Source organism: Leptinotarsa decemlineata, unplaced genomic scaffold, assembly GCF_025532065.1.
Source record: "Leptinotarsa decemlineata unplaced genomic scaffold, Ldec_3_MD MMD2_P_RNA_scaffold_11, whole genome shotgun sequence".
Classification (NCBI taxonomy): domain Eukaryota; kingdom Metazoa; phylum Arthropoda; class Insecta; order Coleoptera; family Chrysomelidae; genus Leptinotarsa; species Leptinotarsa decemlineata.
The window spans coordinates 919,130-932,727 of record NW_027412525.1 but is presented as its reverse complement, the minus strand read 5'-3'; the positions used below and the strand labels follow the sequence as shown (position 1 = coordinate 932,727).

General features: G+C 33.4%; 2 protein-coding genes across 2 annotated transcripts in view; one reads left to right on the top strand and one right to left on the bottom strand.

Annotated features, from left to right (window-relative positions):
- Positions 1-13,598, top strand: part of LOC111514858 (uncharacterized) — a 343,452-nt gene that overhangs the window by 228,097 nt on the left and 101,757 nt on the right. The window lies entirely within an intron of this gene.
- LOC141480603 (uncharacterized) lies at positions 11,297-11,862 on the bottom strand. Its single transcript, XM_074170796.1, has 2 exons — positions 11,622-11,862; positions 11,297-11,512 (listed from the first exon to the last, which is right to left on the bottom strand). The coding sequence occupies exons 1-2, from the start codon at positions 11,733-11,735 to the stop codon at positions 11,297-11,299; spliced, it is 330 nt and encodes a 109-aa protein (XP_074026897.1). The 5' UTR covers positions 11,736-11,862.

The window sequence follows — 13,598 nt, the reverse complement described above, 5'->3', positions numbered from 1 at the left end:
GGCTTCAGTGAACAAACATCGAGCAGAGAAAGGGTCGGTGCTGCTCGATAAAATAAATTTTACACTTAGTGTACCTATTTAACTTCAAAGGCCTAAAAAGAAGCTAAGGTAAATCATTCAAGATATTACAATTTCTAGTTTTTGTGGTAGATTTGCAGAAACGATGTTCTCGTTTCAGGCCTAAAGGAAGGAATAAAATCAAGAAGAATCAGATTCAGTTGAGTTGACGTTAATTTCAATCAATTCAACTTTATCCAGGAAATTTGGCTTCATTTATATCTTGATCGTTCACTGCCTGCTACGTCGTTGTCCGATTGTCTACCTTGAGAGCCGATGTTCATTTGATAAAAAATTCGAAGCGAGTTACACCACTAACTAGCGGGGTTGAGGACAATTTTCTTAAGTAATTTCGGTCTGGTCGTGTCTGCAATTTTAGGAAGACTCGTGGAATTTCATCCCTTCCGGATATATATAAGTACGTGAAAACCTACTTCTTGAGACAGAGTGAGTACCTACATTCTCCTTCAATGTCAAGTGGACTATTGAAATAAAGAAGCTATGCGTTTTATTTATTATTGTTACCAAATGATTATTTATTGATCGTTTAAACTTGTAAATGCTTTCCCTTCAATATTGTTCTTGTATACCTATTTGTGATTTAATCGACAGCTGTTGATTGAACAATTCCTATTGATTAAAAGTATTGGGTTATAATTATTATGAAATTTTGATGTTCATATATCTATTCATAATTGTGGGCTTCATTAAAAACAAATCTCCGTGTTTCATGTGAATTTATTTTCTTGCTACTTGTTTGCTAATTCAGTTATATTTTATAGTTAAAAGAGCAAACCTATTGGCAAGTTATCATATTTTTATTGATTAATTATATATATATATATATATATATATATATATATATATATAAGAATTCGAATCCACGCCTTGGTTGTGACGCAGAAATTTCGTTTTTCAAGTAAGTACGCCACAATGTATTGTTTTTATCTTTTAACTTATTGTAATTGTTGAATAGAAGTGGCCGATACTTGAGCTTGAGCTCAAGAATGCTTGAGAAAGCTATTGTATAGCGAAACACGTGTCGCGGTTTTAGTAAAACCCTTTATAGTGAAAATCATACAATACACTGTATTGATTTTTTTTTATTGTAATTATACTGTATTGTGATTTGACTTATATCCCTGTTCAGTAGTTGGGTGTAACCTGTAGAATAGTATATAAGTAAATAAATGTCTTTGGACACCTGTAGACTATTGCTTCATAAAAGCTATCTGGGGCAATGGATTTGGCAGAAAAGAACTAATTGAGGCCTAGTGGTGATCTCCTTTCATTGGTAAATATTAACATTGGTCAATATAAACGATTGAATTGGTCGATACTTGATGAAAATCCATGATAAACAGAATTGATACAATTCAATTTACGTATTTAGTGCGTTCTATAGCTACCTGTTTTGCCAGTATGAATCATTTATCTAATTGGATTTTCTGATTGATTCGGCCGTTACTTGATGAAGATCCATAGTAATTTCACAAACTACACTTAAACGATTTGATCTCCACTAACTTTATTGAAAATAATCATAACATGTTTCGCTAAAACATTAGCTTTTTCAAATGATTAATCATTTGAAAAAGCTAATGTTTTAGCGAAACATGTTATGATTATTTTCAATAAAGTTAGTGGAGATCAAATCGTTTAAGTGTAGTTTGTGAAAAAATAATTGGATTTTGACATAAGATGCCCATATTTTACCTGTTTCCTAGAAGTGATATTGTATTGTACCTAATTGTTTATTCAAAATTCACAATTTTAATCTTCCTCTTGAAGATGATCACTTGGTAATCGAAACACGTATCGAAGTGTTAAAAGTAACAGTTTGGTGTTGGGATAAAACTCCAGTAATATTCATTACTACTTCCAAACAGTGCATCACAAGTAAAATTCACCTGTTTAACCAGATTCAGTCAGTTACTCAATGAGTTTTGTCATTATCCACTGTTATATAGAGGACATTGTGGAATAATTTGATATATCAGTAACTGATGAAGCTACCGTGCATCGAAACGCGTTTGAAATAGTATTTACATTGAAAATTCTATCATAATTATCATGGTTGATATGATTTTTCATCAATAGAATTATTGACACCGTGAAATCTTCTACTATCTTTCAACGGGAAAATGTGCAAAAATGTCAATCATACATCTTCATTGAATGATGGAACTGGAATCTTTTTCGACACAAAGAGAACTGCCACACATTTCTTGATGCACATTCCATCTATTGGGTTGGCATCATGAGAGGATAATATGGTAAATAAATGCTAATCATGTTTATATCTAAGAGAGTCATGTATCACTAATTGCGTGAGTATTATTTTCTCTTTGAGCATTCAGTCTAGTGTCATGTACTACTGTCAAAAAATTCATTGATTCATTGAGTCAAAGAATCTTTCGGACAAGTGATAACTTCTGGATTATTAGGTGTATCAAAATCAAATGGTCTAAAGGAGATGAAGAAAAACAGTTTCTCTTTGAAAAATACTAGTAAAACACTCTAGATTTTACGTTTACTTACAGTCTTTTTAGGAAATATTCTAGCTATTTTTTCAAAACTGTCATTAGTCTTTATTCTGTCGGGACTAGTGATACGTGAATTATCAATCAGGCGGACACAGCGTTTACAAATAATATAATTTATTAAAACACCAACAAATAAACAAACAAAAAAATAGTGTAACCTCGTGGCTAGGAGAATGAGAATTAGAATTGGGACTAGTTCCTGGTCGAAATCTCAGAACCAAATGAAAGCATCGGCTAAAACATGTGTTTGAAATTAACTCTTGAGAAATCACCACTAACAGTTTTTGTCGAGGTCATAAATATATTCGAGAAGGGTCGACCACTTAGGCCCTTGTCTCAATACATAAAATCCTTAACTATGAGTACCTTCTTGAAACATCCCCAAGTGGCGACTGTTAAAATAAAAGAATTAACACAAAAACCCAAGCAGATGGACGACTGCTCGATAATAAGAATTATGAAAAGTTAATTTCCTAACTAGAATTTATAATACAATAAATGTAGATTTAAAAACTAAAAAACACGCTTTTAAAGAACATCGAACTAAAATATATACAAAAAATATGGCACAGAGCGCCCATGCTTTTTTCACAATAATACTAGTATTTTCCGTTCGTTATTGTTTTAGGCTTGAAAAAAAATATTTTTAACTTTTTTGTTCGATGTTCTTCAAAAGCGTGTTTTCTAGTTTATATTTATTTTTCATATTTTAGTGTCGTATGCTAGAAAAGCGTGTTTTTAAGTCTTTTCAAACTATTTATTCATCTAAACTTTGGGATCAATAAGCCGTATATTGTTTTTAAAAATGACCATTGATATTTTTCGATTCCGGAGAGAGAGCGTGAAAATCAGCTACCAAGCCCCTGGCAGCAGGCGCGCAAAGGAGGGTTACAAATAAGGCAGCAGGCGCGCGTGTTGATGAAAAAAATATTGTTTTCAAATGAAGAAATACATGTAAAGTGAGTTCGAATTATATCAAGGTTACGTACAGTGCCATCTGTCCGCGAATAGATCAAGCAATAATGTAGATAATTCTGTCAAATACAGATCCCGATATGAAATGAAAAGGAGAGTTACGAACAAACATACATACATACATAAACGTAAAACTAATATAAAGTGTGTGAAAAAATAAAAATCAGTAACGAAATGAAATGTTTCTGAACTAAATAGTTGTAGAAAAAACCCTACAATTCCCTTGATTACTAGCTTTCTTTTTACAAATCAAATGACAAATTTGGGTTAGCACCTTTACTAATTGGGTCTTATGCAAGCTTCCTCGGAGGTATTCACCGAAATGAATTTTCAGATATGAATTTGGGTGGTACTTACTCAATTATGCCAGACACTCAATCATCGGTGGCATCTAGTCACATCTAATTCACACTGGATGACTCAATTTGGAGCACGATACCTGAAGCTATCTTTCTCCAAATATTAATCACCATAAACAAACAGACAGAATGCTTTTTCATTTCCGCCTTGCCACCCAAAGAAAAATAGCGAATATTTCGAGGTGATTCAACTTATTGATGTAGCACACCTCTAAGCCATCCTATGATACTGAGTAGCGGTTTGCGTGCGAAGAAGTTTTAAATTTTGTGTGGTCTTTTCGAAAATTTAATGAGGAACTAATTTTACGTCTTGCACATACCGCTGACCGATTTCTACACGATATATTATTCTGATTTATTTTCACATGCAAACACTGCAGCATGAAGTAATAAATCAATTATCGTGTTCGGTTATCGCTTGCTGTAGGTTTGGCGGAATAAAATATGTAGATCTGAAGGAGATCTGAAATTTATTTGGTAACAAACGGTATCGCATAAATATTGGCATATGCCGACACATATATGAAAAAAGTTTGGAATAGAATAACTACGCAGACCATAACATACTACAATAATACTCCACTGAATTGTTCTTTTTTCAAATATTCAACTAGTTCACTTCTCTTGCCATGACTGTTATGTCTGGATGAAAACTGCTTTCTCTGACTCCTCTGCCCACACAGCACCAGATATTCATGGAATATTCCCTATATATCATAAAACGAACGTATATATTGCAAATATTCATAGAATATTCTTGAAATATATACATGCCTTTAGAATATTCATAGAATATGCTTGAATGAATATGGCAGGATTATTCCCGAAAGAATGTGCATAGAATGTCTATAAATGGATAATTCTCCCTTGAATATTCTAAGAATATTGTCGATCGAATATACCATATGGTATATTCTCAGAATATATCCCCACTGTATATTTTGGAATATTCTACACAATGGAATTTTGAATTATCTTATAATAACATATACAAATAATTCAATATTATTAAAAACAAAAATATTTGAATATCTTAATCGAATGCATAACCTAATGTATATAACCCTGATAGTGTTAACCAGTTTTTGAACTCAACGCGAAGATTCTGGATGAATTGCTCCAACAGCAACTGTTGGAAACGACAAAAAAATTTGAATGGGCCAATAAATGAACCAATTGCATCAATAAATTGGTTAATTCTCATCCTATTTGTCTTTTTGTATTTGAAATTATTTAATTACAAAGCGAAAAATCCTGGAAACAGAGAAATGGGGAAGTGAAGAATTGGAGTAAACGTTTCTCATTGGTCAATTGAAGTGTAGCGCGCGACAGTCGAATAAGCTCTGTGAAAGCGGCTGTCCCTTAATGCTTGGTACCTTTGCGTTAAATTCGACATTTGATTCAACATGGCGGTTGACGTGGCAGGTTCGCGTGTGTAATGCTTGGTGTGTTGGTGTTATTATCAAAGTATAATTCTGTCACGTTCAGTGTACCATTTATAATTTGGGGTTGTCCAGTTTGCAGTACAGCGAATAGTTTGATTTTGGATCTTCAAACAGGAGAGTTGCATATATTCAGTCTTAAAGAAAAGTAAGTAAAATGCAATAGTATCGATAGTAAAGTCATGGTGATTAACCTACTATACCTCATTTTAAGTTCGAGGAGAGTTGTTGTGTGGGATTTGTTGGTTTGACTAAGTTCATGTTTGAACTAGAGTGATTTCAGTTGTGTTTCTTCAATAGAGAAAAGTAAGTGAATGATACATTCTTTTGTATCATTTGTTTTCATAATTTTTATCACTCGTTTTCAAGATAGTATCATTCTGCCCAAAAGGAAACAGAGTGGTACCTGGTACAGGCAGGTGCGCCAAGGAACTGAAAACGTAATGAGTACTTTTCAACAAGACAATGCAAGTTGCTCTCCAAGTCATAAAATGTTGTAAATGTTCATGAGTAACCTATGCGAAAAATATCTATTTGATTTTTATTCCAGTTTTATTGTGCCACTTTCAAATAGTGATAATGAACGTTATTGTACATTTTGTTCCAGGTATTACTATTGAAACACTGGCTGAGGCATTGTTGGACAAATATAAAAAAAAACTATTCTGGTGAGCAAAGTTTGGATAACTTTGAGTGAGTGAAATTCATTGAAGAACCCATCATACCACTCATTTTAAATACTTCATTTGTGAGTTTATTTTTGTAAGTGAGAAACCTAACCTAACCTATTTCTTGATGTAATACATTTTTTCTTTTTCAATGAAATGATATATTTATTATTTTTTAATTAGTGCTGATGAATTCACAGAGTTGTTATTTTAGTATATTTTTAGTACACATTCGTTTGAGAGTAGGAACATCCTTATTTGAATACATTTCTGATATTTGTAATATGACAGTATTCAGGAATATTTCATTCAGTGAATAAATATTTTGAATTAGATTTTTTATTTTTAATATTGGTTGAAACGTCAAATAATTCAGTGTATATTGTTTTTAAAATATATTTGTTTATGAATATTATGTGTTTTATTACTTGTGTGAATCTTGCATCAAAAGGCAATATATACATGCCTAATAGCGTTTACTCGTCACATTCTTGGAATATTCCAAATATTCCTAGAATATTCATAAAATATATTTAAAGAATATTTTATGGTGTTTCCCTATTGTATATTTCTACAATAAACTAAGAATATCCTGAATATTTTATGAATATTCCTCGGGTTCTATTCCTGGAATATTCTTAATAGAATATACCTTACATATTCTAAAAATATTATAATATATTCCGAGAATATTCCCAAGGAATATTCTTAAAATATATCATCTCATATATCTCTTCTCATGGTGCATAGTTGTTTCCAGTACCATCTCGATAGGCAGTTACTGATGCTAATGTTTCGAATCTCACTTCTGTTATCCATCAATTATTTCCGTTAACATGAGCAGTTTGCATTGATTCGTGATCTGTGATTTTATGTAGTGCCTTCATTTCAAAACTTCTCGCCCCTAGTACTTCGTTTAGCAGGGACAATTTGCCGTAGGCAAAAAACACGTCATTTTAGATATCGAGGGGGAAGTTTAAAACCAGTGCCAGTGGTATTTTAGGTTTAACCCCCTTACCTCTAACTTACCCCAACTTAATAAATGGCACCCTCTTTCTTGTAACACATCATTTTTAAAATCTTAAAAATCCTCCCCCAACCCCGTTTAGACAACTGAAATTGGTTGATCCGTTCTCGTAAAATAGGACAAAAAGTAAATTAATTATAATAAAAAATAAAATAATAGCTATTGCAAGTATATAAATGTACCTTACTTTATTAGGTGTTCAAAATATTAACCATTGGTAGCTGAGCGAAAGTACAATCTATTCTCGAATTCCTGTCGGACGTTTGTGAATGTTTGTTATTAATTTGTCTGCATGTGTCAGTAATTCTGTGTCTTAGATCCTGAATGTCCTGCGGGGGAGTTTTGTATACCATTGTCTTCAAATAACCCCAGAGAAAGATATCCAATGGCGTTAAATCCTGAGATCTCGCCGGCCATTCCAGAGCGCCTCTTCTGCCAATCCATACCGTTGATCGAGTCACTGTCGGACATGCAATGCATAGTGTGGCGATACGTCGTCCTGTTGAAAATGTAAATTTTGTTCATCCAAGAGTGGGTTGTCTTCTTCATCAACTTGGCGTTCTAAGGACCGTGTTATGACTGGATCGATTACATTTTCCAATAAGTTCAAATACAATTTACCAGTTAAATTTTTTTCAATAAAAATAGGGCCAATTATTTCGTTTCCCAGAATTCCAGCCCAGACGTTTATTTTTTGTGGATATTGTGTATGATCCACTCGAAACATGTGTGGATTTTCATTATCTCAGTATCAACAGTTATGCTCATTTACAAAGCCATTAAGAAAAAAAGTTGATTCATCACTGAAGCAAATATTTTTTATTAAATTTGGGTCATTTTGAATTCTCGCAGTCATTATTTCACAAAATTAAATTCTCCTATCATAGTCATCCTCACTGAGTTGCTGAAGAATACTCTTTCTTGTGAAGTGTACACCATTACGATTTGTATTACTGTCAGTGCAACTGACACCACTTGACAAACAGTTTAAAATCAGGAATAACTAATTCTGATAAATGTTTTCACCATTTAATTGTAACTGACGCCAAGAAGCAACTGTGTGCCCTCATCTCACTTTCAGCTAAAGCAAAAAACTATGTGTATAAAAGAGACATGAAGATACCGTTATTGAGTCAGTGGTAGCGGTTCCATAAATTTTTGCATTTTGTTATAATTAATTTTCTTTTTTCCCTATTTTACATATCAACCAATTTCAGTTTTCTAAACGGGGTTGAGTGAGAATTTTTAAGATCTTTAAAATGATGTGTTACAAGATAGGGGGTGCCATTTAAAATTATTAAGTAGGGGTAAGGGGTTTAAACCTAAAATACCACTGGCACTGGTTTTGAACTTCCCCTCGATATCTAAATTGACGGTTTTTTGCTACGAGTGCTGATGAATTCGATAGTTATTATGGTGGGGTCTCTAATGACGAACATAGTTCGGTGAAGACTCAGACAGAGAAGATGTAGAAGAAGGTATTCTTTCTTTATATACCGAAATATAAACCGCTTCAAAATATGGCTAGGGTATATTGCACGGGAACATAAGACCAGGAAATTGAAGGAATCCAAAACGAAAGAAAACCTAGATAGACATGAATAACACACGAGAAAACTCGATAAGTATACCACAGATAGGTGGAATCAAAAGAATCGCACCTTTACGGAAGCACAAATGTCGTTGAAGTAAGATACAGACTACCTTCGAGATGAAGAGGAGTTAGATCGAGTTGAACTAATCAAACACAATCCTCAGTAGGATAGTCGTCTCTGGTCTAAAATGCTGCCCATACTAGCCTAGCAACAAATGTTGGCTTCCATGCAAGGGAAGGCGATGTGAGCCGTTTCATTGGACCAGAACCTGGCACCCCCCAAGTATTGCCTAACAAACACTGATCAGGAAGATGCTTCGAATACTTCAAATATAGGCATCTAGCGACGGCGTACATGGAACAAGGTTCTAAGCACAGAGAGAAAACCATTATGACGCAAAAATATCTAGATGGCTTCAAATGCAACACATCTGAATGAACAGAAGATCAGCATCTGCGTCTGTGAAATATACGGCGGTAGGAACAGAACGCATTAGAGTAAGAATACTACCAAAAGCTACTAGAGAGATGAGTAGCCGAAAATGAGAGAAAGGGTAGCAATGGACTCAATGTTTCAAATATGAGAAGAGCAAAAAGTTGATATAGTACAGAACTGAATATCAAAAAGGAACGGACTTTGCAACTATATAAATCAAAAAACATGTTTGTTTCTTGGATATATTTTGCAACACAATAATTTCATTGGTATTGTAAATAATGCACTAATACATTATTGCTATGTTGAAACGATTATTTCAAGTACAAAAAGAAATATATTTTTCAGTTAACCAGCTGTCGCACCACTACGAACGACAACCCTCAGAACTTGTGTGAGCTAAGGATTAACGAGGTCTTACCTTTTAACGTGTTATAAGGTCTTACCTTATAACGTTTGATTCCTAACACGGGTTGGACGATAGCAAGTGAAAATCGATCGTTCAGACTAGGGCTTTAACCACCGACCAACACGGCAGTCAATTCGAGTGAGTGAACAAAACACCCACGTCGAACCGCTTGGCTGCCGACTGACCGACAAGTAACAGATGTTTCGAGAGTAAGCATTGTAAAAGTTTCAGTAATATGAAAACTTCAAAATTTTCGTGAGCACGTGAGGGCAGAGTTTGTTTTGATTTTTTTTGTATGAAACACTTCTACCTCTTAGTAGGTGTAACTTTCAGACACAAAATGGAAGAAAACGCTCCCTCTGAACACCAACTTCCATATAAACATTGAATTACACGAAAGACAAATACTTCAGAAATAAATACTTCAATATGCAAACCGAATTATACAAGACACTTTTCTCCATTCAGTTTGGTGAATATGTAATTTAAAAACTCATTTCTTGTAATGGAAAGAAAAAATATGAAGATATATAGGATATTCACGTGAGAAAGACCTGAGAATGACGTCACAAGATGACAAGTTACGACGTTGCCAACATGTGTACTAATTCGAACTAATTCGAACTAATTCCATTTTTTTTTGTACTGTTGATTTGTTTCATTGCTATTAACTTCACCTACTATCAACTTACTCAGTTGAGATAAAATCAGAGTGGTTTCATAACGAGTAATGAAAACTAAAATATTTTATTAAAATTTCTTCAATTTTATATATTTTTTAATTACAACTCGTCATCATCATCGTCATAATCATCATCGGAATCGAAATTTATTATAAAAGGCTCAACATCTTCCCTGTCAAACCCAATTTCTCTATCCCAATATAATTTTATACTTTGTTCGGTATGTCGAATAGTTTCAGCCCATACATCAAGTGTATCTTTGTCGAAAGCTTCTTTCCATATAGCCCGGGATTTGTCAGCTGAAATGTCATCTCTTCCCACATTTTCCCTATAAAAATATTTTGTTAATCCCCAAATATGTTCGATGGGATTAAACATGCAGTGATACGGTGAAAAACTAAGCTCATATTTTTCTACAAGCGTATCAGCTTCATAAATAGGTGCTGGTTTATTGCTACAACGTAAATTTATAATGTATTGATTCAGCTCGAATAACAATCTCATTTACTTTGCAACTAAATCCACCATTTGTGGTTTGAGAAAAGTAGTTTCGAAGGGAATGTTGTTTGATAATCATTCTTGGATATCAGCTTTCTTCGATGATGTTGTTGGGGCTTCATTAACAACAGTGCTGTGATAACCTGCATTATCCATGACTCTAACTAAATTCATTCTTTGTTGGTATTCAAACCAATGCAGAAAATTTGGTTGGTTCATTTCGCCGTGGTAATCACAATTCTTCATTTATGAACAAATAATTAGGTCTGCTCCACGAATAAACCCTGTACTGCATCCAGCATGAAGTACAATATATCTTGAAATAAAAAAAATCAGTTAGTGTATTTTGTGTTCATTTTATAGTTGTATTTACCTTGCACCACCATCTTTGAATATCCAAGTTTCATCCAAGAATACAAACTAGCATAATCCCTCGTTCTTAAGTGACATGTAATCATGTAAAAATTGTATATGTTTCATTGCAATACTAGGCAGCTCCATTAAACCACGAAGTGGATCTTATTTTTTATTTTCCATAAAGATATCTCACCGCATTTGAGAAGATCACGTTCTTCCAGTTCATCTTTCAATTATTGTTGTCGTCAAATATTGTATATACAATAAATCAATACAAAATACTTACTTGTTTTGTACATATCATAGATCAGAATGGCAGTTTGATCGAAATCATCAATATTTACCACTGGTTTCGCCCGTTTCCACTGCTTCGATGGATTGCTGAATATTTCACCTCTATTAGATTTAGTGGCAATACGGTTTACAGTAGTAATACTCAACTTCAAGGCATCTGCAACCCTCTGAAATCAACACCCGACAAATATTTAATCCAACCCAACATTTATATATTCGCTGTAAAATTTTTGTTTAGTTCTTATAGATGTAATTAATACAATTAATATAACTTACGTCTCTAACAGCAGTTAGTGGAAGTAAAGGTCCTCCATTCCCATGTTCTCCTTCAAAGTAGTCTTTTAAAGACGCTACTATTTGTTGAGACTGTTTTGACAATGCTTCAGGCATATTGAATATACGCAGGTCTTATGAAAAGAAATGATTATTTCTGAAAAGAAAATGAAGACTGACAGTTATCGAGTTTTTTTCAATTCGGGAACTTACAAAATGAAATTTTACTATTTCATCAGTTTGGACTTCCATTGTCTAATATAATAAAAATTGATTCGATATCCCTGAAAAAAATCAAAAAGATCAACCGAAAATAATTTTATTAAATAAAAAACTGAAATTACAAAGAAATAACATACAAGCAACAACCAAACAAATAAAAATTGAAATATTAATAAAAGCTGAAAAGAATATTGAAGAATTAAAAATATTATTAACAAAAAATTAAAAAAAATAAAAATTTAAAGAATTCAAACCAAGTTATGTTGCTGTTCAATGACAATCTCACAATCTGAAAATACTAATTATTCTAGGCAGAGACAATCACAATGTAATAAAGATATCAGGCCAAGTTACTTGACGACGTTTCGATTGTTAGTATCCACAATCGTCTTCGTGTGATAACTGGTATCACCCTGCCTGTTGTCAAAGGCGATTACAAAAGTGGCTTATTCCTAAAAGTTGTTCTCACAATAATTAATTGGATTATTTCTGTAAACATGGCCTTGTTTGGATAATATTGTTTCTTAAAATGATGAAACAACGGTAAAATAGCCTAAAAACATTGAAATGAAAAAACAAAACATTACAGAGATCGGCAATAATATGAAAAGATTTTTTTTAATGTTGAAAAACTTGACCTTTAGTTGGTAATCTATAATATTGTATAATATTATTATACTATATGCTATTATCTGTAGGTGATAGTAACCACCTGTTCGTTTTCTTCAGCGAGGACATTGTGTAGTAGTTCATATTAATAGTAGTTATTCGACTTTGTTCCACTCCATTTCCCTTGGTATGCATATGAAATCGGCAATCTCCAGTATCATATAATGACAATTATTATAAATACCGCCGTCGATTATTTAGGATGTACATGAAATCAGTTCACCGTGTATAAATAATTCTTCTGAACAACCCACTGAATCCGTTCCCAAGGAATTATAATTTCCTCATAAAAACTCGCCATTCCAGCAACAGAAAATAATTATTTTAGATGCTGATTTATGATGACAGCATTGCCTCCATTAAATCGAATTTGTATTAAATGAATATGTTAAACAAAACGTAAGCGAGAGAAAAACTCTTGTGTACAACATGCGGTAGGTAAAACACGCCCTTCAGGCGAAAGTTTAACGTACTAATTAAAGTCTATAATACTGATCAGATTAATTCCAGCCGATGTTTTATTATTTTTATTTGGCCCACACAATATGAGGACCAACACATCGCTTGGGGACATTTACTGAAAATGAAAAGGTACCTACATACCGCTGAAAGTGTCAATCAGGATCAAATGATGGGACTATATTGAGTTGACTAGGCAATATTAGATTGAAAAAATATGGTGAAAATATTATTTCAAAACACATTTCTAGTAATATAAAGAAAATATACGAAGAAATAAGGCAGCATGTATAACAAATATCCTCTGCCTGTTGCCAAAGATGATCGCAAAAGTGATTTATTCCAGTGAGGAAACTATGCGACTTGTGCCGAACGGTGGATGAAACTTGAGCCTCACTGATCGCCAACTGAGCCTATGGGTGGCCTGCTAACCTCCTGGAACACTCAGCCTTGCATGAAGAAAACTTTCTTTTCAATTTGGAAACCATTTGACACTGCATCATTTCCCTCATGCTAGGTAGAGCGGTGACAAAAAGTTTGTTGGTCAAACTGAGCGAACTAGAATAACGTGTTTCAAGAAACATGTTTCATGTACTCGGTTCCGTTTATCAGAGAAGTCGCTCAATATGC